This window comes from Chiloscyllium plagiosum, unplaced genomic scaffold (assembly GCF_037043375.1).
Source record: "Chiloscyllium plagiosum isolate Xiang-an unplaced genomic scaffold, Cpla_swu_hap1 HiC_scaffold_7, whole genome shotgun sequence".
In the NCBI taxonomy this organism is placed as follows: Eukaryota; Metazoa; Chordata; class Chondrichthyes; order Orectolobiformes; family Hemiscylliidae; genus Chiloscyllium; species Chiloscyllium plagiosum.
The window spans coordinates 10,322,658-10,349,300 of record NW_028270145.1 but is presented as its reverse complement, the minus strand read 5'-3'; the positions used below and the strand labels follow the sequence as shown (position 1 = coordinate 10,349,300).

Sequence of the window (26,643 nt, the reverse complement as noted above, 5' to 3'; positions counted from 1 at the left end):
TAGAACAAGGGCTGTAGTTTCAAAATAATGGGGGAGGGGAATTTCCCATTTAAGACAGAGATGAGAAGGAGTCTTTTCTCTCGGAAAGTTGTTAATCTTTGGGATTTTGTTCCCCACATAGCAGTAGAGGATTACGGAAAAGGTTAAAAGCTGAATTAAATAGATTTTTGACATACACGACATTAAATGGTTATGAAGGGCAGGCAAGAAAGTGAACGTAATTAGATCAACTATAATATTATTGAAAAATAGAGTCTGTTCAAGCAGTTGGGTCAAATAACTGACTCTTGCTCCTTTTTCTTATAATCTTATGCATCTATTCAGTGAGGCAACAGAAATGTTCCAGGAACAAAACAGGAAATTGCAGGAAAAACTCAGCAGTTCTGGCAACATCTGTGGAGAGAAAACAGAGTTAACATTTCGGATCCAGTGACCCTTCTTCAGATCCCACCCTGAATCAGGTGGAAATGTGGACTTGGGTTACTTTGTTAATCCTGAAGAAACAAGATAGGTCTTGGTTTTGTCTTTACCAGGAACAGTAATATCAAAACTATGCATTTTCAAACTGTAATATTGATTTTATTCACAATTATTAGATTGTGCACAAAATATCACACATGGATAGACTTTCACATTTGATAGGATTTCAATTTTATGGTGCAGACGCTTTTTAGGAACAAATTACCACTGCCGTAAAGACATTCTTTGGGAAACAATTGTTCCAGCTAACTTCATGTCACAAATCAGAAATCCTACAGCAAAACAAAGAATAATGAGGCTGGAGTATGTTAGTTGGTGATTCATTCAAGACTGTGTGTATGTTGGGAATGCCAATTGGCTAAACTGTTGCTTCAAATCCCTTGCCAAGGCAGATCAAGTTAAATCATTTGAAAGCACTACCTAATTCATTTCAGGGACGATAATACAGTCACACCTCTCACATGGAAGGACTCCTTTTAAGCAGCAGGGATGCATCATTTTATCAGCACTGATGTCATCCTATGTGACATACAATTATTGCTAAGTAGACCTTGATGGAAAAAGCAAAGGCAAGATTGGACTTGAGCAATAGCAAAGCATTTGTATTTTGTGCAATTTTAAATTTACAATTCACGGGATCAGAACATCGTTTGGTTTCCAGAAAGGCAACCAATATTTCTTGCTGATAAGAGAGAAGTAATATTTCCAGAACTTAAGACAGGAATCTGGCTAACAAGAAAAGAAATATCTAAACATTACGTGGACAATTTGCCCACCCATCACCACTAATATTAAAGCTACTACCGAGAGGTGCCAGAGTGGTGGATAAGGAATATGAATCCCCTGTTGAACAAATCATACTGCAAAGTGCTAGATGCGTCAAAAGATGCCATTAACCCAGGAATTTATGGAGTGGTGGCTATGGATCTGAAAAAATGGCGGAACGGATCAAAATATTTATCTGTTACATAAAGTTAAAAATCACACAACACCAGGTTATAGTCTAACAGGTTTAATTGGAAGCACTAGTTTTCGGAGCGTCGCTCCTTCATCAGGTGATAGTGCATCTAGACTATCACCTGATGAGGGGCGATGTTCCGAAAGCTAGTGCTTCCAATTAAACCTGTTGGACTATAACCTGGTGTTGTGTGATTTTTAACTTTGTCCACACCAGTCCAACACCGGTACCTCCAAATCATATCTGTTACATAAGCATAGATATAGTGACTGGGTTCAACATAATGTCAGTCATAAACAACAAGGACAAACATACAATAATGGATACAGTTGTGGGGAATATAGATTGGTATGGGTCTTGGAATAACAATGAATTTATGCAAATATTCCTTTTTTTTTAATATGACAGGTTTATGGTTCTGTTAGAGGTCTTAGAAAGTTGTAGTTATAGACACTACTAGTAAAAAAAAAACCATTCAGCAATTGTTTGAAAGAAATCATACCATAAATGATGAAACCTTACACAAACGAATCAATCAAATTACAAGCTGTATATTGCTCTGGCAATGACTGGATTATGCCAAAATGTATTTACAAATGGTGGACGTATAGCCTGTACAAATGGGTACATATAATCTATAACTGCCTCTCACTGTATGTGATGACACTCCAGTCTTAGAGACAACTACTGCTACCTCCACTTTCTCTGCCAACCTAAATGTGTTACCTACTGGCAGGAAAGCATTTATCAAAGCTGACACATAGAGAAACTTCCGAACATTAAACATCACATTTGATTGCCTGTGAGACATTTTGGTTCAGGTGATTTTGAAAGAGATGGAGCATAGCTATGGAGAAGTTTAGGGGAAAAAATCTGATATGATGGCAAGATGCTGAACAGATGATGAAAACACATTTCTCAAGTCACAGGAAAATACGGGAGTGATAATGACAAGGTACACTGCTTACCCTTTTTGTTGGAGAGTTAGAATCAGAGAAGAAGATCTGATAATTCAAAAGGCATATGTTGATGTACATGTGATCTTTATGAACATCCAATGGTTCTCCATTATCTATTATACTAGCTATATTCTCAAAAGAATTCCAGTACATTTGTTTCATAAACCAATGCTGTCTTTGTCTAATCCCAGTAAAGCTTTCCAAATAGGAGAAAGTGAGGCCTGCAGATGCTGGAGATCAGAGTCGAGAATGTGGTGCTGGAAAAGCACACCAGGTCAGGCAGCATCCGGAGCCGGAGAATCAACGTTTTGGGCATAAGCCCTTCATCAGGAATGAGGTGATGTTCCTCATTCCTGATGAAAGGCTTATGCCTAAAACACAGCCTGACCTGCTGTGCTTTTCCAGCACCACACTCTCGACAGTGCTTTACAAATGTTCTTTTATCGGACAATGAAATGTTTGCTGCATTACTCATTCAATACTTTGCAAATAAGTCAATACACCTTTCTCACAAACGTTCATTACCTAAATCCTTTGTATTGTCTGGTGACAGCTTGATCTTGCTATCAGTGATGTCTTTATGCGAAGCTAGGAACAGCACCACTTCGCCCTTTTCATTCTTAATTGGGACAATATCGAGCAGACACCAAAATGATGCACCTGAAAATGAAGACAAGATATCATTAGGGAAATTTAACATTGGTCCAAATGATTGCAATGCTGCGACACATTTAACCAATATCAATCAGAAAATCTACACCAATAGTTTTCAATTCCTCTTCTCTCTATAGTGAATAAAGGACATTGATATGTTAAGATTTCTGTCATTTGCTGAGGGCAGTGAAATCAGGGACACACGCAGAAAAAAGCTGGTCAGCAGTTACTCTTTAACGTGTATCCAAGATCTGTTTGTTGAAAAGATCATACTCATACATGCTGCCCTCTCCTTTGAATGGGAATATGTTTTATTAATCCACCTCTTTCCCCTGGTGGCTGACCCATGCAAATTTGTCCAAATGCAGATCAGTCCAAATAGCAAAGGAAGAATTATAACTCAGATTTGTGTTCCGCTCCACTAACCACTGGTCACTGAGACAGGGTGAATTTCTTTTACGTTTCTGGCTGGATTACAGGCTACAGCTAGCTATGGTAGCTAACCATCTTACCATTTCTCTCCAATGGTTGATCTAGTAGCAACATTTATTAAAAGCCAGGACGGGTGGGGGGAATTGAGCAGCCAACATGAATGCGTGAGGGGAAGATTCTGACTGACAACTTCCATTCTGAGAACAGCTCTCTCAACAAGGGGCTCCATGCTGGGGGTGGAGAGCCTGCATTTGCAAATGACAGCCTGCTTCTCCGAAATGGGGGAGGATGTCTTAACACTACCAAAGTTAGTGAAGCTGTGTTAGAAAGTCTTCTTTAGGATGAATGAGACTGCCGGTGCAGCGTAAACCAGAAGGAGGGCTTCCAGGTTTGCTAATATTGCACTGGAGATCATACCACGAGGGCTGAGGGAGGGGAGCGCATTCACATTACGACAAAGGAGCCTGTAAAAGGAAACAACGGTCGATTTTCAGAATCTTTCAGCAAGCATCAAGCTCCATGACTGGCAAAGATTCAATGACCTGCTGCGAGTGAGTAAAGTTAATGAATTCATTTTCAACTGACCCCATTTTCCACAAGCCTGTTGTGCTACTCAATGTTTCGCAGCTCCATGTTTCTGCAATAGGATTTATGCCTAACATTCAGCTCCTCCACCCCACCCTCAGCCAAAGCTCCCAGCCTTAAACCACATCTTGCACTTACACTTGCTTTCAGATATTTAGCCATGGTACATATGACAGCCGAATACATTGCAACACGCTCACCAAAACTCTTCACCCCTCTTGTAGGGCAAAGTTGCACAAAAGAGAAGGGAGTATTGGAGAACCAATGGAGATGGGGGGACGGAAATACCTGCATCACCTGAATTCCTCAGTGCACCACATTATGGGCTGTAATGTCAGAGGCCCTGGAATGCTGTGCCATTAAAACATTGCAGTATAATAGTACGTTTCTTCCATAGAGTCATAGAGATGTACAGCATGGAAACAGACCCTTCAGTCCAACCCGTCCATGCCGACCAGATATCCCACCCAATCTAGTCTCACCTGCCAGCACCCGGCCTATATCCCTCCAAACCCTTCCTATTCATATACCCATCCAAATGCCTCTTAACTGTTGCAATTGTACCAGCCTCCACCACTTCCATATCATCCTTCTCTTGTGGAAGAGAGGTCTACCACCCTTTGTGTGTCCGGTGCTTCCTAATATCTTTGCTGAACAGTCTGGTCCCAATTTCAGACTGTGCCCCTTGTCCAAGAATCCCTAACCAGTGGAAATAGTTTATCTTTCTTTATCTTCCTGTTAATATCTTGAAGGCTTTGACCAGATCACCCTTGTCCTTCTATATTCCAGAGAAAATTCTCCCTGTAATTTAACCAGGTCCTTGGCCAGATTGTGCAGTCTTACAATGAAGGATATTTCTCTCTTCCAGAAAGTCAGTGAAAGTTAGAAGGGGATACCATTATATTTATTTACAGAACTACATATTACTGGTAAACAACTCCTAACTCAATAGCTACTGTTTTCAGCATTTTCTAATCAATCTGCTCAGTGATGTCATTACATTTATACACCTCTGGGGTTGGTGGGACTTGAACTTAGGCTTCCTGGCTCAGAGATGGGGACATGCTAAAGCAGCACAAGAGTTCCCATAGCCACGGTTTTTAAAAATTGTTTTTAATATCTAGAAGTGCTATCACACGCAACCAAACATTATTTTTCTACCACCAAATCACCATGACTTTTTTTGGACTCTTAACTGCCACCAGTAAATCAGCTGCATAGCCAGTTGGATATATACATGTAAAGCTTGTTACACGTAATGCACAGCCACAGTTTTAATGTGTGTTTCTTTCGAGGGATCAAGTGAATTCCTATTTAACACCCGTAAGCTGACCATAATTAAATACAATTGATCTTCATTTAACAAATGCCCCTTTCTATTTAAATGAAATTTAGAGATGATATAGGCAACCGTAATCTGTACAAAGTGAAGTGTTCTTCTCCCAGGACACCTATTTCTTTGTATGTATTTTCATTTAGACTGTTGATATTTCACATGCATCCATTTAGTTTTAGAGATTTCCTTTCTCCACATCACTTGACCATGATTTGGATGCGAGCATAAGAGGCACAGTTAGTAAGTTTGCAGATGACACCAAAATTGGAGGTATAGTGGACAGCGAAGAGGGTTACCTCAGATTACAACAGGATCTTGACCAGATGGGCCAATGGGCAGAGAAGTGGCAGATGGAGTTTAATTTAGATAAATGCAAGGTGCTGCATTTTGGGAAAGCAAATCTTAGCAGGACTTATACACTTAACGGTAAGGTCCTAGGGAGTGTTGCTGTACAAAGAGACCTTGGAGTGCACATTCATAGCTCCTTGAAAGGGGAGTCGCAGGTACACAGGATAGTGAAGGCGGCGTTTGGTATGCTTTCCTTTATTGGTCAGAGTATTGAGTACAGGAGTTAGGAGGTCATGTTGCGGCTGTACAGGACATTTGTTAGGCCACTGTTGGAATATTGCGTGCAATTCTGGTCACCTTCCTATCAGAAAGATGTTGTAAAACTTGAAAGGGTTCAGAAAAGATTTACAAGGATGTTGCCAGGGTTGGAGGATTTGACCTATAGGGAGAGGCTAGAACAGGCTGGGGCTGTTTTACTTGGAGCATCACAGGCTGAGGGGTGACCTTATAGAGGTTTACAAAATTATGAGGGGCATGGATAGGGTAAGTAGGCAAAGTCTTTTCCCTGGGGTCAGGGAGTCCAGAACTAGAGGGCATAGGTTTAGAGTGAGAGGGGAAAGATATAAAAGAGACCTAAGTGGCAACGTTTTCACACAGAGGGTAGTACGTGTATGGAATGAGCTGCCAGAGGAAGTGGTGGAGGCTGGTACAATTGCAACATTTAAGAGGCATTTGGATGGGTCTATAAATAGGAAGGGTCAGGAGGGATGTGGGCCAGCTGCTGGCAGGTGGGACTAGATTGGGTTGGGATATCTGGTCGGCATGGATGGGTTGGACCGAAGGTTGTTTCCATGCTGTATATCTCTATGACTCTATGACCAGTGAGGTCAACTGGTAATTTTTTTTTACTAAGTTTTCATAATAAATACATTATCCAAACATTAACTGTTAATGACACAACAGTCAATAGGTGCTCTTTGTACAGAATCTAACTTAAAATATTTGACAAATAGAATCCCATATCCACCACCTCAGTAGAGCTAGCATTTTAGCAATGAAAACTTTTTTTTGAATAACAATGTTATTTTCTTAGTCTTCCAAGAAAAGGGAATTATTTTTCATTATGAAACCAGCAGTACTGAAAGACCCACGAAGAAGATTAACATGTGAAGCATTACTAAAAAGGACTGATTGCAAGTATAAGTATGCATTTCTCCAGATTTAATTTTAATATTTTTGTTTTCCCTTAAACTTCTCGACTTTAGGGTGTCTCATCCTGGTACATAACTCCAATGCACCGAAATAAATACCTAGCCTAGCTTGAGTACCAAACTGACTCATCCAGCTTTGTAACTGCTCTATACCTTCTTTAGATATAATTCCAAAGATGGTGGCAAAGTAGGACGCTTCAGCCAGAACCCGTCCATTCTGTTTATTTTTCTTTTCCTCCCTCTCAGTGATGTCCTGAACTCCCAACCTCAGAGCAGACTTGGACTATCAGTCTCAGCAGAGAAAGTGAGGTCTGCAGATGCTGGAGATCAAAGTTGAAACTTTATTGCTGGAACAGCACAGCAGGTCAGGCAGCATCCAGGGAACAGGAGATTCGACGTTTCGGGCACAGGCCCTTCTTCAGGAATGAGCAGAGAGTGTTCCCACACTCTCTGCTCCCACAGCTACCTGGACTACACCTCCTCCCATCCTGCCCCCTGTAAAAACGCCATCCCATTCTCCCAATTCCTTCGTCTCCGCCGCATCTGCTCCCAGGAGGACCAGTTCAAAATACGTACAACACAGATGGCCTCCTTCTTCAAGGACCGCAATTTCCCCCCCGATGTGGTCGACGGTGCTCTCCACCGCATCTCCTCCACTTCCCGCTCCTCCGCCCTTGAGCCCCGCCCCTCCAACCGCCACCAGGACAGAACCCCACTGGTCCTCACCTACAACCCCACCAATCTCCATGTACAGCGCATCATCCGCCGTCACTTCCGCCACCTCCAAACAGACCCCAGCACCAAGGATATATTTCCCTCCCATCCCCTATCAGCTTTCCGTAGAGACCACTCCCTCCGCGACTCCCTTGTCAGATCCACACCCCCCACCGACCCAACCTCCACTCCCGGCACCTTCCCTTGCAACCGCAGGAGATGCAACACTTGCGCCCACACCTCCCCCCTCACTTCTCTCCAAGGCCCCAAAGGAAACTTCCATATCCGCCACAGATTCACCTGCACCTCCACCCACATCATCTACTGCATCCGCTGCAGCCGGTGTGGCCTCCTCTATATTGGGGAGACAGGCCGCCTACTTGCGGAGCGATTCAGAGAGCACCTCTGGGCCACCCGGACGAACCAACCCAACCACCCTGTAGCACAGCATTTCAACTCTCCCTCCCACTCCACCGAGGATATGCAGGTCATTGGACTCATCCACCGCCAAACCACAACAACGCGACGGTCGGAGGAGGAGCGTCTTATCTTCCGACTGGGAACCCTCCAACCACAGGGGATGAACTTGGACTTCACCAGTTTCTTCATCTCCCCTCCCCCCACCTTGTCTCAGCCGAATCCCTCCAGCCCGGCACCGCCTTCCTGACCTGCAGTCTTCTTCTTGACCTCTCCGCCTCCATCCTACTCCGACCTATCACCCTCACCTTGACCTCTTTCCACCTATCACATTTCCAACGCCCCTCCTCCAAGTCCCTCCTCCCTACCTTTTATCTTCTCCTGCTGAACACTCTCTGCTCATTCCTGAAGAAGGGCCTGTGCCCGAAACGTCGAATCTCCTGTTCCCTGGATGCTGCCTGACCTGCTGTGCTGTTCCAGCAATAAAGTTTCAACTATCAGTCTCAGCACTGACCCAGCATGGTGTCCCCTTGGCCCAGAATGGTGTCCTCTTGGCCTGCCATGGCCTCAACCTGCACTTCTGGCCTCAAGGTGACTCAAGTCCTGACACAGACTGGAGGTAATGTGCTGCTGTGGACTGGGTTGGAAGGACTGTTATTCTGGGAGATAGTTGAGAACTGCAGATGCTGGAGAGTTGGGGTGGATAAAAATTGGAGCTTGGAAAGGCATAGGAGGTCAAGCAGCATCAGAGGTGAAGAGGAGTCAACGTTTCAGGTCGGAACCTTTTATAGAACATAGAACATTACAGCACAGTACAGGCCCTTTGGCTTTGATGTTGTGCTGACCTTTTATCCTATTCTAAGATCAAACTAACCTACATACCCTTCATTTTACTATCATCCATGTGCCTATCCAAGAGTTGTTTTTATGCTCTTAATGTATCTGACTCTACTACCACCGCTGGCAGTGCATTTATGAGTGTTATTCTGAATTTTTTTTCTTTATTTTTCTTCCTAAGAATTGGTACCTTGTACCTAAGATGGCATTGTAAGTGATGACTTGTAAACTTTTCACTGCACCCAATTGGGCACATGTGTCAATAAAGCTAATTCAATAGTCTCTCATTGATGAGGGAATTATGATTAACTGAGATCGGAGTAGAATTCTATGAACAGAACTGTTGATTTTGAGTTATTCTGTAGCTTCTTTGTTTAATATTTAAATACACTGCTGACTTCAATTTTAAATTTGAACAATCATTTTAAAAATACATTTCTCAAATTCCACAGTTCCACCCCATAATAAATTCCTGACATACATCATGAAGGCTGATAGTTTTCCTTCATGGTATCAGTAGGAGATTGTAGAGGAATCTGTTCTTAGATGAACATTTTCTCAAAGGCAACTAGAAATGGGCCAGCCAGGGATACCTACTTTCTAGGAGTGAAAAAAACAAAAACCCAACTTTCATTAAAAAAATTGCACTGAAAAAAGCGCTACACCCTGGAAGCACCATTCACGCTTGTCACATATTTGTTTAGTTTCTATTGTTTATCTTTTGTACCTGCTACTTCTTTGGCAGCTTCAGAAAGTTGCAGCCTTCTGGCTTACGAACAAAAGGAAACCATTTACCACCTACTTGAGTAAATAATGATTAACACTTGCCCCTCCCCCATACTGATTTATCATTTGCACCATATTCACAAGTTTAGCACATTGTTAATGAAGCTTTCACAATACATCGTTCACAGTCTGTGCCATAGCAAATATGTGGAGCTTATGATTCACATCCAAGTTACAACTGCTCATTTAACTCACTGCCACAGTAATTAACAACGATTCAAATGAGCACAGTCAGCTCCAAAAGTCAAGTTCCCTGAATTCTGGAAATCTGACATAGACACAAATTGCTGGAAACACATAACAGATTTGACAGCATCAATGGAGTGGTAAAGGCAATTAACATTTCAGAATGCTTACGGGAATCATAGGTACCCTACAGTGTGGAGAGAGGCCATCTTGCCCAATGAGTTTGCACTATCCTTCCGAAGAGCATCCCAGCCACAGCCAGGTCCCCTACCCTATCCCGTGTAACCCTGTATTTCGAACGGTTAACCCACCAAACCTGCACATCCCTGGACACTATGACAATTTATATAGAGAAAGTGAGGACTGCAGATGCTGAAGATTAGAATCGAGAGTGTGCTGCTGAAAAAGCACAGCAGGTCAGGCAGCATCCAAGGAGCAGAAGAGTCGATGTCTCGGGCAAAAGCGCTTCATCAGGAATGAGGCTGTGAGCCAAGGGGGTGGTGAGAAAAATGGGATTGGGGTGGAGCTGGAGGGAAGGTAGCTGAGAGTGCGCTCGGTGAATGGAGGCGGGGGTAATAGTGATAGTTTGGAGAGGAGGATGGAGCGGATTGGTGGGAAGGAAGATGGACAGGTAGGATGGGTCATGAGGGCAGTGCAGAGTTGGAAGGTTTGTTCTGGGATAAGGTGGTTGGAGGGGAAATGAGGAAACTGGTGAAATCCACATTGATCCCATGTAGTTGGAGGGTCCCGAGGCAGAAGATAAGGCATCCTTCCTCCAGGCGTTGGGTGGTTCGGGAGTGGCAATGGAGGAGGCCCAGGACCTGCATGTCCTTGGTGGAGTGGGAGGCGGAGTTGAAGTGTTTGGCCATGGGGCGGTGGGATTGGTTGTGCGGGTGTCCCAGAGATGTCCTTTGAAGCGAGTAGGCATCCTGTCTCCCCAGTGTAAAGGAGACTGCATTGGGAGCAACAGATACAGTAAATGACATGTGTGGAAGTGCAAGTAAAAATCTGATGGATATGGAAGGCTCCTTTGGGGTCTTGGACAGAGGTGAGGGGCCTGGTGTGGACGCAAGTTTTGTAATTCCTGCAGTGGCAGGAGAAGGTGATGGGAGGGGAGGGTGGGTTGGTAGGGGGTAGGGGGCATGGACCTGACAAGCAAGTTGCGGAGGGAATGGTCTTTATGGAACGCAGTTAGGGGTGGGGAGGGAAAAATATCTCTGGTGATTTGTTTGTGGTGGAAATGGTGAAGGATGATGCAGTATATACGGAGGTTGGTGGGGTGGAAGGTGAGGATTGGGGGTTCCGTCCTTGTTGTGGTTGTATGGCGGGGTTCAAGGACAGAGGTGCGGGAAGTGGATGAGATGCGCTAGGGGGCATCATCAACCACGTGGAATGGGAAATTGCAGACTTTAAAGAAGGAGGCCATCTGGTGTGTCCAGTGGTGGAACTGATCCTCCTGGGAGCAGATGCGATGGAGGCGGAGGAATTGGGAATACGGGATAGCATTTTTACAGGAGGTAGGGTGGGAGGAGGTGTAATCCAGGTAGCTGTGGGGGTCAGTGTTGAGTTGGTCACCGTTGATGGAGATGAAGAGGTCCAGGAAGGAGAGGGAGGTGTCTGAGATGGTCCAGGGGAATTGTCGTGGTGGAATGTGTTGGTGAAATTGATGATTTCACGTAGTGCTGATACAGTCAACGATGTGGCGGAGGAAAAGGTAGGGGATGGTGCAGGTGTAAGTACGGAAAATGTTATGTTCCACATAACCGACAAAGTGACAGGCATAGCTGGGGCCCATGCAGGAGCCCATGGCTACCCCTTTCATCTGGAGGAAGTGGGAGGATTCAAAGGAGAAATTATTGAGGGTGAGGACCAGTTCAGTCAAACGAATGAGAGTGATAGGGGAAGGGTACTCGTGGGGATGTCAGGACAGGAAGAAACAGAGCACTTGGAAGCCCTGGTCATGGCAGATGAGGTGAATTGGGACTGGATTCCCAAGGTGATGATGAGGCATTGGGGGGTGGGAAACTAAATTCTTGGAGGAGGTGGAGGGCGTGAGTGGTGTCCCAAATGTATGTTGGGAGTTCTTGGACCGGGGGGATAGGACAGTGTCGAGGTATGTGGAGATGAGTTCGGTGGTACAGGAACAGGTCGAGACGATTGGTCGGCCGGGGTAGTCAGGCATGTGGATCTTGGATAGCAATTTAATATGGCTAGTCCTCATAACTGGGGGAAAACTGGAGCATGCAATGGAAATCCAAGTAGACACAAGGAGAATGTGCAAACTCCCACATAGACAGTTGCCCTCGGCTGGAATCGAACCTGAGACAACCACCTGATGAAGGAGCGTCGCTCCGAAAGCTGGTATGCTTCCAATTAAACCTGATGGACTATAACCTGGTGTTGTGTGATTTTTAACTTTGAGTCAATGAACAATTACCTCACCCAGCTCTGATCTACTGGAAGGAGGTATCAAATTAGTCCATTGTTATTCATCCTCCTAGCCGGATTGTTATCCACTCTTTTGTCTGTCCAAGTGTTCTTATCTCTCTTTGGACTCTATGTCCACCTTCGTTTAGTCCTTACCCCCTCTGCCCAACCTATCTTCTGCATAAAAACCAACTGTTTCCTCGCTACCATCTGTAGCTAGTTCTGAGGAAGGGTCACTGAATCTGAAACATTAACTCTGATTTCTCTCCACAGGTGTTGCCAGACGTTTCTGGCAATTTCTGTTCCTGTTTCTGATTTACAGCATTCACAGTTCTTTCAGTTTTTAATCAATTAGGTCCCGTCTGGTTTTTTTGCATCAACACTGCACTGGTCTATCACATTGAAAGTGATGTTCCTCCTGCTCAATGTCCTTACCTTCCTCCTTAGAGAACTGCTGCCATTCTCACAACTCTTTAATATCCATCAAAGCTCCTCTTGATCAATGAGATGTATTTTGTTTTCTGAGGGTACAATTTGTTGAATTGTACAGATATCATTGCAGAAAATGTTTACAATTCTTGTGTGATGCTCCCAGCATTGGAAACAATGCTGGGCCACAGATCTGCACATTCCTTGGCAACAGGGCCTGTGAGTTCAGTGCCTTTCGCTGCTCCTTCATTATTTACTGTCACCCCTTCATTGTCTTCAAGAAGAGAAACACCCCATCTTTATGCTAATTAGCTTTCTGTTGCTGTATCAATACTGTTGTTTGCACCTTTCTTCCTGAGCTCTGGTTTGCTATTTTTTATAGTTGGCATGATCATGTCACCAACACCAGTGGCTGGTAGTCTGTTCAAATGTCCCTTGATGCCTATGACAGATGATATACAGTTTCTTGGCCCCTGTATTATCAGTGCAGTTGATCACAGCCCGAACAGGGAGACCAAGGGTGATGTGAAATCTCACTCTGGATGAACCACCACCGGCTCTCTTAGATACTGGGATTCAGGGATGTAATACCTCAAGGAATCAAAGAAATTTAATGGACTGACCTCTTGTGACTACAGAGGTGTTGATGATTGCCTGCCGAACAGCAAGCCATCCCTGCAGATTACATCTCCAATTGCAGACACATGTTGTATTTTACAGTTCAGGAGTACACAAAGATAGGGGTCAAAAAGTCCGTTTTAACTCTAATGTGGATTAGTGAGACTGAACACTCTTGTGTGTACCACCCTACAATAGAGTGTTGGCGTGCTGTGACAGTCATAATCGAAGAACTATCCCTGAGGTTCACCTGAGGCTGCAGATAAAAACCCTCTCTAACTCAGGGCTGTGAACCGGTTAAAAGAAAGGAACAGGACAGCAAAGGATTCTGTTCCATCCGAAATACTAGAATCCATTAACAGTCATAAAGCACCAGACCTACAGAATTTCAACTAATCTACGAAATGAAGAGTTCACCTATCAATGTCAATTAACATCCACGACAATGATCAGAATCTACTCTTCAGAAACAATTCAGAAAGTGATCCGCATAACCATTCTTAAAACTTGTATGTTTTTAAATTCATTTTTTATTTCTAATTTCTGTATATGTGTGATGTATTACTAATTCGTACGTTTAATAATTAATAAGTTCACTCTTCTTGTTAATTCAAGAAAGCCTATTGAAATTGGCTCCTTTTTAAAACTTAAATTCATTTAGTCTGGCAGCTTCTGTGGAGAAAAATCAGAGTTAATGCTTCGGGTCCAGTGACTCTTCTTCCAAACACTGGACCTGGAACGTTAACTCTGATTTCTTTCAGACCCGCTGACCTCTTGCAGCAATTTCTGTTTTTGTTTGAGATTTCCAGCATCTGCTATTCTTCCAGTTTTTGTAATTTCATTGGGTCTGGGAAAGAGTGATCCACAAGGGAAAGGATCCTTTATATATTAACCTTCTCGTAACCAACTTAAGGGGTGAGTGAATAATGAAGAGGAGCCAGTTTGTTCCTCCACACCTAATAGTTGGGGTATCTCATCTGGAACCTGAAATGAATTGGGGAACATCATCCAGGATCTAGTTGTTATGAAAGATAAAGGCAGCATGGCAACTTCCAATGTACCTAGCACAGACTTCTAAGATGTGGTAAGGAAGATCACAGGTGACCTGTAAATTGATGGAATGAAATCCTTTTCTACTGATGAAGTCAGCTTAATTTATTTACCCAAGTAACACCCTGTTGGTGGGGCAGACAGCGACATTTGTGAAGTCTGTTGCCAGGACTGCAGCACTGAACCATCACAGGGAAATGAGACAAAGTATGTGATCTAGCACAAATTACATCAGTTCCTCCCCAATTTCTCTGCACCTTTGTTGCGCTGCGGTTACTGTGACAATGACCCCATGCTGTGGCTAGACCCATCGGTGATGGTTCCAATTAACTTGTTTGGGCAATATCATAAGTCAATATCCACATCACACCTCAATCAACAGTTTAGCATAGTCCTTGATACAGTGGAATGTGAAGGACTCTTGAAAGGGAGACCAAAGAGAACCTCTACATGGATCTCTGATATTGTGGACCTTATTCTGATGTATGGAGCCATGCTGCAAGTATTGTACAATCAGAGATTGTAAATGTGGGAGAATTACTGAAACCATGCACCCCCATCCCCAACATTACACAAGAGAAGAGCAGGCTGGTGAATACTTGTAGTTCAATGTGAGAGGAAATCAGCTCTGTGCCCTTGTGCAGCTTGATAGAGCTTGGGTTTCTTTGTGAATTGCTACACACATGTAACACTTTTATGGTCACCTGTGATTACTTCTGTTTTACAGAGACATCTATGATCAATCTGTAATGATCACTGACATGGTCAAGATTGACTGTGGCCAGGATTTTTATTTCACATGCAGGTGCTATGATTATAGATGACTTTGATCACCACCGCACAAGTGCCCGATGAATGCGATTGCCCCTCACTGGGTTTCACGGGCCCACAAATAGAGCCCCCTCCAGAAATGTTTCTCTGCAACTCTAAAGTGTGCTTGTTGCCATTTCTCATTTCCAATGCAAGTTGGCGATTCAGATGAGGATGGAAAGCAACGCATCGTACAGTACAGAATGAGTCCAGGTCTCAACTGAGGTAACCCCTTAACATACATGTTCCTTTCTTACTTCATTCTCTGTTAACCCTAGCTATTCTGAGCTTCCACATGTTCCCAAACAAATTTTCCAATTAAGTCTGTATCTCCCAACATTTCCCAAGAGCTCTAGTCCTCAGCCGTAGCCGTGCCAATCATCAGGCTGCCAGAGTGATGGTGACCATCGATGACTCAGCTCCAACAGGAACCTGCATACTCTAATATATTGCTCTCTCCCAACCTTACATGCCAAAGTGCTCCCTGTCACAATCAGTGTTCCCTCTTATTTTCTTTCTGGCTGTACAGGCTTCCAAGGTCCCTACACCGCCGTGACTTCCAGAAACAGAAATTAATTCTGGGATTGGTACGCCAACACCGATCCCTGCGCACGGAGCCACACAGAGCAGCTTGGAAGATGCATTGGTCACAATTATTGTCCCTTTTACATCCCAGCATGCTGACTCCAAGCCCCACGATGGCCTTCCCTGACTGAGGGTTACTCCCCAAAGGCCTTTTGGGGAGTCCGACAAGTCCTGATGAACCTACTCAACTGTCACCGCTTCAGAGGTCAGATCAGTTTTCCTTCATCTGAATCCAAGGAAAGCAATGGGACCAGACAGAGTGCACTCACAGCATGCACAGATTAACTGGCAGAGGTCTTCTCGGACATCTTCAACCTCTCCCTGCAGCAGGCCACTGTCCCTGCCTGTTTCAAGAGGGCCAACATCACCCCTGTGCCTAAGATGGTTCATGCAGCATGTCTCAATGACTACCGCCCAGTGGCCCTACCTTCAGTGGTCATGAAGTGCTTTGAAAGGCTGGTCATGGCATTAATCAATTCCAACCTCCCTACTACTCTTGACCCACTCCAATTTGCGTATCGGACCAACAGATCCACGTCAGATGCCGTATCATTTGCTTTTCACTCCTCCCTAGAACATCTTGACACCAAGAACAGCTATGTAAGAATCCTACTCATTGACTACAGTTCAGCCATCAACACTATTATCCCCTTGAGATTGATTACTAAATTTAGTGGTCTCAGACTAAGCCACACTCTCTGCAACTGTATCCTCAGTTTCCTGACCCACAGGCCACTATCAGTGAAGATTGGAGACAATATTTCATCCTCACTAACACTCAACACTGGAGCCCCCCTGGTGTGCATACTCGTCCCCCTACTGTACTCACTGTATGCCCATGACCGCGTCGCCAAATATCAGACTAATGCCATTTACAAGTTTGCTGATGACCCCACCATAGTCGGTCAAATCTCAGATGATGACAAAACAGACTACAGACGGGAGGTGGAAGACCTGGAAAAATGGTGCACTGAGAACAACCTAGCTCTCAATGCGGCAAAACCAAGGAACTCATTATTGACTTTCGGTGGGACTTTACTCATGCCCCCCCTACACATTAACAACACAGAGATGGAACGAGTGGAGAATGTCAAGCTCCTGGGAGTGGTCATCCACAACAAGCTTTCATGTGGACTCTTCATGTGGACACACTGGTTACAAAGGCCTAACAACGTCTCTTCTTCCCCAGGCAGCTGAGGAAATTTGGCATGATGGTGAATATCCTTCCCAACCTTTATAGGTGTGCCATCAAGAGCATTCTGTCTGGATGTATCACTACCTGCTATGGCAACTGTACCATTCAAGATCGGAGACGGTTACAGAGAGTGGTGAACTCAGGCCGGACAATCACAAAGGCCAACCTCTCATCTATAGAATCCATCTACCAGGCCCGCTGTCAAGGAAAGGCAGCCAGCACTCTCAAAGATCCATCCCACCCTGGCAATGTTTTTCTACAACCTCAATCATCGGGGAGTAGGTACAGAAGCCTGAACACACGCACCAGCCGGTTTCAAAACAGTTTCTACCCTACTGTTGTTAGAATACTGAATGGGCTCACAAACTCTTAACATTCACCTGTACCTGTGTTTTTGTTTTTGCTGCTGTTTACCTATTATTTATTTATTTGTGCTGCTTAACTCTGTGATCTGCCTGCATTGCTCACAAGACATAGCTTTTCACTGTGCCTCGGTACATGTGACAGTAAATTCAACTCAATTCAATTCAATTGAAGCTCATGCAGTGTGTTTGCCACATAAGCTGCTGACACATCTGAGGTAATGTGTTCAGATTTGTGGGGCATTTCAGGGATCACGGGAGAAGGGTCAAAACTTTCTGAAATGTCTATTGCACTGGCATGAGTAGTGCTAAGGAGCTGTATTTTGTATTCTTTGATCCACCAATCATTCTCTGCACCAATCGGCTTTGAAGCACTGTCACACTGCAGTCCATCCTGCCTGCAGCTATGTGCTACAGATCGAATGAACTAATTTCAATTCTACAGATGTTAAAACATTAAAACATTGCATCAGTTAACTTGCATACACACATCAAACATTCGTCCTGATTCTCTAAACTGATTAGCATACTGGTTTGTGCAGACTAATTGAAGGGAATCCTTCTGAATCGATATTTCAGTGACTTGATGTAGCAGATGATAGGTCAAACATTCCCAACACATCAAGCTGTTTCACAACAAATAAATGTCTCATGATGTGAGAAATTATGGATACCACAGTTCAGCCAAGGTCACCAAGCACATTAGAGCAGAGCCAATGTTAAGTAAAATGCAAAACTTGCCTTGGCCCGTCTTTCATCGAGTTCTTCAATGTAAAGATAAAGACAGTCACCAAAAACCGTGATTTCAGAATAGATTTTGTGTCTGGTTGCTCTAAGAGGATGTTACAATTTTATGTGGTTATTGGATACATATTTGATAATTGAAACGAAATGGTGGGATCATCTATTTGTGTCCCTTTTTGTTACTAAACAATCAATGAGCAATCTACGACTGGTGACAGTCATGGAACAGACAGTTCCACAGCTCTGATGTCTGCAAGCCGTGTTCCCCATGAAGGATCAGTCACTGTGTACAGGGCCTGTGCCCGAAATGTCGAATCTCCTGTTCCCTGGATGCTGCCTGACCTGCTGTGCTGTTCCAGCAATAAAGTTTCAACTTTGATCTCCAGCATCTGCAGACCTCACTTTCTCCACTGTGTACAGGGGAACAAGTCTGATTTAGGGTTGAACATTTTGCAAACTTTGTAGCGGGTGGTGAACAAAGCAGAAGATATGTTGGCCTTGAATTCAGGAATAGCTAAAATTGCACAATGCCTTGGTGAGTGCACTCATGGAATTTTGTGTGAAGTTTTGATCTCCTTATCAGAGGAAAAATGCTTTTGCTAGAAAGAAGGTTGAGAAGTGACTTAATTGAGACATACAATCTCAGATATCAGAGATAATTAGAGGGTTAGATAGGGTGGACAGTGAGAGCACTTTTCCTTGGATGGTGATGGCTAGCGCGAGGGGACGTAACTTTAAATTGAGGGGTGATAGATAAAGGACAGATGACAGAGGTAGTTTCTTTACTCAGAGTAGTAGAGACATGGAAAGCCCTGACTGCAACAGTAGTAGACTCACAAAATTTAAGGGCATTTAAATGGTCATTGAATAAATATATGGATGAAAATGAAATAGTGTAGGTTAGATGGGCTTCAGATTAATTCCACAGGTCGGTGCAACTTGGAGGGACAAAGCGCCTGTACTGCGCTGTAATGTTCCATATCCTAGCTATAGAGGGAGTGAAAATAAAGTGAACCAGTCTGATTCCTGGGATGGCAGGATTAGTATGAAGAATGATTGGATTGGTTAGGAATTTAGAAGAATGGAATTTAGAATGAATGAGAGACGTCTTAGAGAAACTATAAAATCTAAGCCCTAGACAAGGTAAATGTAGGAAGGCTGTTCCCAATGACCAGGGATCACAGTTAAGAACATGAGGTAAGCCATTTCAGGCTGAGATGAGGAGAAGTTTTTTCACCCAGGAAGTGTGGAGCCTGTGGAATTCTCTGCCACAGGAAGCAGTTGAGGTTAAAACATTGAATATTTCGAGAAGACGTTAGATAATATTCTTGGGATTAATGGTCATGGAGAAAAAGTGGGAACAGTGTACTGAATTGAATGAACAGTCATGATCATATTGAATGGCTGAGCAGCTCGGAGGGTCACATGGCCTTCTCCTGCTCCTAGTTTCTATGTTTTAAGAAAGCTTCACCGTTTGAAGCTCCAGCATCTGAATGTTTGGAACATCTTTTTGTGCTGGCGTGGAAAAGTCCAAGGGAAAGATTCCTTTGACATTACATAAGATCTTGCAGTTGCATCACAGACATAGGAACATAAGAAGTTGAAGTGGAAGACTATTTTGTCCCTCTGGGGTAAAAACAATGACTGCAGATGCTGGAAACCAGATTCTGGATTAGTAGTGCTGGAAGAGCACAGCAGTTCAGGATTTCGAAGCTCCTTGGATGCTGCCTGAACTGCTGTGCTCTTCTAGCGCCACTAATCCAGTATTTTGTCCCTCTGTCATTCAGTAAAATCAAATCTGATCTGATTTTGGACTTACCTCCAATAACTCTTTACTTCTTTCTTCACCAAAAATCTATCTAACTCAGCCTTGAACATATTCAATCACCCAACCTCCCCATATCCCTCTAAACGAGAATTACAAAACAACTATGTCCTCATTCTAGATTCCCATGAAAGGAAATATATTCTCAACATTTACCCTGTCAGACCTGTTCAAACTGTTTCAATATGATCATCTCTCCTTCTTCTAAATCACTCCTTTTTGCAATGAGTATAGGCCCAACCTGTCAAACCCTTCCTAAAAAGACAAACCACTCATCCCAATAATCAGCTCAGTGAACCTTCTGTGAATTACTTCTACTACAACTAAGTCTCCCCTTCAATAAGGAAATTAATATTCCACAATGGACTGATTTCAAGAGCAGGAATGGATTTTCAGGGTCACTGAATTCGATGGAATGCCAGATCTTGATTTCCCGATTGCAGTTTGAAATGTAGACATGAATTGAGTCATATATTTATGTGATCTCATGCTGGCCTGTGGTAGATACATCCTTGTAAATGATTTTACATTGAAGACTGGTGGGATTAAAAAAAATTGAATGCAACCTTCAGGAAAAAGTCAGCAGAGCATGGGAATGTCATGGCACTCAATGATTGTTCAAAATGGCTGTGCAGCAGTCAGCTTTGTGCACTTGCACAGGAAGTCAGCAGTTTTCCTTGTTTAACTCCACACTTGCAGAGAGGCTTCTGACCAGTGAGACTGAGTCAATGGTAAGGATGGCATTTGGAGTGGACAGGTGGAAGAAGGATCCAAGCTAGAACACAGGCTAGAACATGAGGAGTGAAATGAGTAGGGCCTGGCAACCTGGGCGTATTTGGGAGTCTCATGGGGATCGTCAATCAAGGTAAGATAATGAGAGGACCTAAATGGCAGTGTCAGTCTGTCCAAATATGGGTCCATCTCAGGGTGCTCTCCGGAAATGGGCTTTGAATTCACCTACAATGTTTCAATTAACCCCACTGAGAGTGATATCAACCGATGTCCTTCACAATGTCCAGAACAGAGGGCCAGCTAAGCATGTCACACAGATTGGGGAGTACAAGACTGGACACTAACACAAACATTCAATAAAGAATAAACATAAAGAAATTGTGTTTCATCCACAATAACATAATTCCCAACTGCCCTGTAAAACATGCCAACAATGAGCTGTGGCAGTACACTTAGCCCTCTGACAAAGCTAACCTGAACAAACGATGATAATGCACACGTGTATAACATGAAATCAATGTAATGTGATTTACTTACAAGTGAAATTTAAGTTTGACAGAACATCTTTGTGCTCTCAAAATATTAGTGACAGTGGAGTTGAGCCGGACAAGTTTGGCTGTGTTGCTGAGACTCCCTGTTTGACCAAAAGGCTCTTTTCCAGCTTGCCCGTGCCAACTGTATTTTCAGCTGATGACTGTTTTCACCACTGAGAGACTTCCCTTCCATGTGATAGCAAGAATTTCCCAGAACATTGCCAGCATTTAATTAATTGTAAACACTTGGCAAAAAAACAAGGGAATGGAAATATGATACATTCAGGTTAAACCTCCAGGAAATCACACACTGTTGATATTATCATCCTCACGTACAGTCTCATTAACATCCTGTATAGTTATAGCAAGGTTGTCCCACTTTTATATCACATTCCTCTTGCAAAAATGGGCAATATTCCATTTGCCCTGCTAATTACTTGCTATGCTGACGTAATGCCTTATGCAATTCATTCACAAGGACAATCAAATCCCTCCGATTGGTAGCATCTTTCTATTAATGGGTTCACCTAAAGATGAACATTCCAGCCCATGCATCCCTTCCCAATACTCAATAGTGAAGAACGACAAGGCAGTTGCCAATGACACAACCACAATCTTTTCCTTTCTTGCAGACAGCCTCCAAAATATTTTTCCATTAAAGCCTCAGATATGTGATGCCACTCCCTACAATTGTGACGAGTCCTGATGTGGAGAGCATGTTTACTTTAGAACATAGAACTAGGGGTCACTGCTTCCAAATAAGGATTGCACAAAGGGTCATAAGTCTTTGGATTACTCATCCTCAAAAGACTCTGGAAGCAAAATCTTTGAATATTTTTAAGGCAGAGGAAGATTGGTTCTTGTTAAGTAAGGGGCTGACAAGCTATTGTGGGTAGGTGGGAATGTGGAATCATCCGATCAGCCGTGATCTTATTTAGGGCTGGAGGGGACTACACCTTCCACTAATATGTATGTTTATTTGTAAATGTGAGAGTCCTTGAGAAGTGTGCTGCCTATTTTCTGGAAGGCCTACAGAAACAATGCCAACCAGCCAGGGAGGAGACTACCAGTGGGCCTACCAAGAGCAGAAGTCACATTGAGGCCGTAAGCTTTTGGGTCAGCAATGCTACAGAGGAGGCGGTGCCTATTGCCAGAATAAACCCTCTTCCCATTGGAGTCCTGCAATCATGGAGGGCTTATCTTCTGGTAAGCAAAGTGGGAGGGGAGCTTTGGGAAATGGAGGTCATGCAGAGAGTGGGACAAGGGTCTGAAAGCAAGGGCAGCAGGTAGCTGTTATCGAGAGCAAATCCCTGGTTTGTGTGAAGAGTACCACTGATTTTTTTCAAGTTCTTTTTATTCAGATGTGCAAGGTAAATAAAATTACAAAGTCAATGAAATACTATTTATTTGGTGCTTTAGGAAGGTACGACAACATTGGTTAGAAACCAATAGTTAGCAATGGGGTGTTAAATAAATCTGGTCAGAAGAATTCCTGATAAATGTGTTTAAGTAAAAATTAGGTTATGATAGTGCAAACTTTATACCAAAATGAAAGGAAACAGACATCTTGGGGAAAGGATTTTGAGACACTTATTTTTAAAGCAATTAAAGATTGTGTATTGTATGATGGTTAAACAGAGACATATGTAATGGATGTATATAATGGGCAATTGCAATGGGCATTTGTTAAATGTAAATATTAACAAACACTCTTTAATTTACCCTTCAAAGAATCCTATAGGATGGAGCATAGATCACATAGCATTTTAAATTTACCTCATGGAATAAAACAGAATACTGAAGAGCGTGGGGATCAGCAGAATTTGGGGAAAATGCTATAAAAGGATGAACTGTTCTAATGTCAACAATTGACTTGCAGAAGGAAAAGGGGGTCTGCTGCTATTTGATGAAACTTCGCTATATTTGCTATGAAATAGCTGATGAAATTTGCCAAATACATAGTGTGAGAATTAAAGGTCTGTGGTTACCTTTACAGCATTGCACCACACGAGCAAGAGTACACTCTGGACTCTCAGCTTCTGATTCTTCTTCCAGGTTGTTGCAATAATATCCAGGAGTTTAATTCATGGAGCCTCCAGAATAACCCTGGAGGGTCAGCAATCCCGCAGGACATACATCAACCCATGTATAACTTCCAAGAAGAAATGCTCAGTCTTTAGTTACTGAAAACATTATGCATGTGTGGGCACCACGTATTGAGTGAGCATGGCTCCCTCAGTCTGTCCTCGAGCACTGTCAATAATTCTCAGATCTGCTGGTATGGAGGCCAGGGAAGAGTATTAGAGCAAAGAAGCTTGGAAGAAGGGCTGGCTATTTGAACTGTGGGAGCTCTAAGAGCAAGACAGAATGATGGAGGTGGAGGCTGTCAACTTGAGGAGGGAAGAATAATGGGAGCTTTACTGAATGGAAGAAGAGTACTAATATAAACTGAAATGGGAGTTAAGTTACAAGTTGCACTGAAAAAGCAGAGGCAAGTATATCATGAAATAGAGAGATTGAAGGAGAATAGGGTAGGACAATTGATGGGGGGGTTTTTAAATGTTCAGAGAAATAAGTGATAAATTTGTGTAAATAATTACCATAGTGGCTTGGAAAGTGATGCTCTGATTAGTTTGCTGAAAATGTTATTATTTAGATGGTAAATTTGAGATACAGAAAATCATTTCTCTATCAAGTAAATAAAGATTTTAATTTAATCATTTTTAATGCAATGTTTTGACACTTTCCAAGGAAGCTTACCTCAGAGCTCCATCTCCCTCTCGGTAATGCGCCATCAATAATATGTCTTCAACAATTTGCACTTCCTCCCTTACACCTTTCTGCACTTACGTTGTTTCCTTATAATGGGATAATAGGTTCAGAGAAAAATGCAGAGAAAAACATGGGCTAACTGAGTATGTCAATACTAATCTATAGTGACAATTCACATGTTAAATTTGAGAAAGCAATGGAATGTATTGACAAAAGAAATCCAGTGAATTTGTGCACATGGATTTAGAAGTTGTTTGATATGCTGCTATGAACAAGACTCCTTGATAACATTAAAACACATGATTAAATTGTATGCAGCAGCATGGATAGGAAGTTGGCTGAAGTATAAAAAGCAGAGACTATAACTCATGGATGTTTTTCAGTTGCTGGAATGTAAACACTCAATTCCCTGGGGATTATTGTTAGAAATATTCTCCTTGTTTTACACATAAGCAATCTAGATTGGAATAGGAGGCATCATCAAAGTTTGCATATATCACAAAAACAAGGAATGTGATTAATTACTTGACTTTAGAAGGAGACAGACAAATGAAAAGATGGAATACATAAAAACTGGATGAAATTTAACATGAAGAAACATGAGATATTTACCTTTTGGGAGTAAGAAATAAAGGAAGCAGATACAAATATTAAAATATTATGTCCAATTTTGTGAAAATTGGCACACAACATAAAGTGTCAAATTTCTTGGATTTCGTAAGTGACATTCTCTGCTCATATCCTCTTACTTTTATTTAAATGAGGGCAGAATGAATCCACAATATATTTTCATCATCATCTAAGGCTCCAGGCACAGTGCAAACTCGAAAATGATAAACAAGTGCCCATAATGCCTGTTTATTCAGATTCCTCAAAATGAGAGGGTATTTTTTCATTTCATAAATAAAAGCTTTTGGGCTTTTAGGAACCCTTACTTCCATTGATTAGTTTTGCTGAGAAGGCCTGCAATGTTTCTTAATGACATGCTCCCACTTATCCACATTATCTTTGGTTTTTGATGGATTTTAAAAAAGTTATTTCATGGGATGTGAGTATTATTGTCAATGTCAGAATTTATTTTCCATTCCCAACCTCCCTGGAAATGATTTGCTTGCTAGACATTTTCAGAAGGTAATTAAGAGTCAAACTGCATTTCTATGGATCTAGAGTCACTTATTTCTGTCGTAAATGGGTAACCCCTTATTTTTTAAAATGATGAGTCTTAGACCAAGATTCTCCCTTTCCATAGCTAGCTGTCTAGACCCCTCAGAGCCTTATTTGTTTCAAACAAGTTGTCTTGTTACACCTCAGCAAATAAAAGCCTAGCCTATCCAACTGTTCCTCATAATGTATTCCACCCATTTTAGACTTTCGTCTAGTGGACCTTCCCTGGATTGCTGCCAATGCATTTGCAACCTTCCTGAAATAAGGAGATCAATACTCCAGATGTGGTCTGACAAATGCCCTGGTGAAACTGAAGCATAAGCTAACTACTTTTGTATTCAATTCCTCCCACAATAAACAACACCATTTTAATAGGTTTTCTAATTACTTGTTGTCCACAGATGAAACCTCTATGATTAACACATTAGGATACTTAGATCTCTCTGTATTTCAGAGCTTTGGAGTCTCAATTTTAAGATAATGCACTTTTATTTCTCTTGCCAAAATGAAAATTTTCACATATTTCCAAATTATACTCCATTTGCCAGATCCTTGCTTACTCACTTATCCTATCAATATATCTCTTTGTAGCCTCATTAAGTCCGTTTGCAACTTATTTTCCTATCTATCTCGTGTCATTAGCAAATTTTGTAACCACACCTTCATTTATTAAAATTCATTTCCATAAATTGTAAAAAAAGTTCAGGCCTCAGCACTGCTCTTTGCAGCAGACCACTCTTTATCTCTTGCCAACCTGAAAATGGCCCATTTATACCTACCCTCTGTTTCCTCTTAGGAAGCTAATCTTCAATCCATGCTCATATGTTTATTTTCATAACTTTTATTTTCCACAATAATCTTTGTAGTGACACCATATCCACTGTGTTCTGGAGATCTAACGAAAGTCCAACAGTTTTCTCAAGACCACCTCTCTGGTGATTATAATTTTCTTGAGCTACCCTCTCAGTTTCATTTTCTTTTTTAGAGCTATCCCTGCGATATTACTTGTGTCCACTAGAGTCAAGACAAATGCAAAATACCTGTTCAATCCATCTGCCATCTCCTCATTTTCCATTATTAATTCTTCATACTCTCAATAAAACCAATGTGCAGTTTGTTAACCCCCCCTCTTTTAAATGTCTATAGAAGCTCTTACTATCAGTTTTTATACTTCTAGCTCCCTTTCTCTTTTACTCTATTTTTCCCAGAGAAATCACAGGGATGAATTTGGAAGATATTGATAGAAGAATAGGAATATAACTAGAAAATGGAGAAACAAAAGAGCACTAGTATAGAATGTGGTGGCAAACAAGGAGACTGCAAAATGAACATACATATCGAAAATCCAGCAGCTTTAGCTTTGAGACCACTCTGGATTTCTGACTTTCTTGGCTTATGAACATGGGATCCGAAAGCACTGGGAATGTTGCAGCTGGATGTGTGGTGTGACAGAGAATAGAGAACACTGGGGGAGGCAGATTTTAAAGACTCAGGTCTCATGGGTGCTCATGTTTCTGTGTTCTCTGAACATATTTATGAAACTGAAGAATTTAA

At 42.4% G+C, this 26,643-nt stretch overlaps 1 protein-coding gene and 1 pseudogene across 1 annotated transcript in view; both read right to left on the bottom strand.

Annotated features, from left to right (window-relative positions):
* The window catches only part of kcnh3 (potassium voltage-gated channel, subfamily H (eag-related), member 3), a 771,606-nt gene that overhangs the window by 300,345 nt on the left and 444,618 nt on the right, over positions 1–26,643 (bottom strand). Inside the window, exon 3 of the mRNA XM_043692965.2 lies at positions 2,923–3,057. Within this exon, the coding sequence (XP_043548900.1) occupies positions 2,923–3,057 (135 nt within the window). The remainder of the gene's footprint in view (positions 1–2,922; positions 3,058–26,643) is intronic.
* LOC122552062 (large ribosomal subunit protein uL14 pseudogene) overlaps positions 12,840–26,643 on the bottom strand; it is a 148,278-nt pseudogene continuing 134,474 nt past the window's right edge.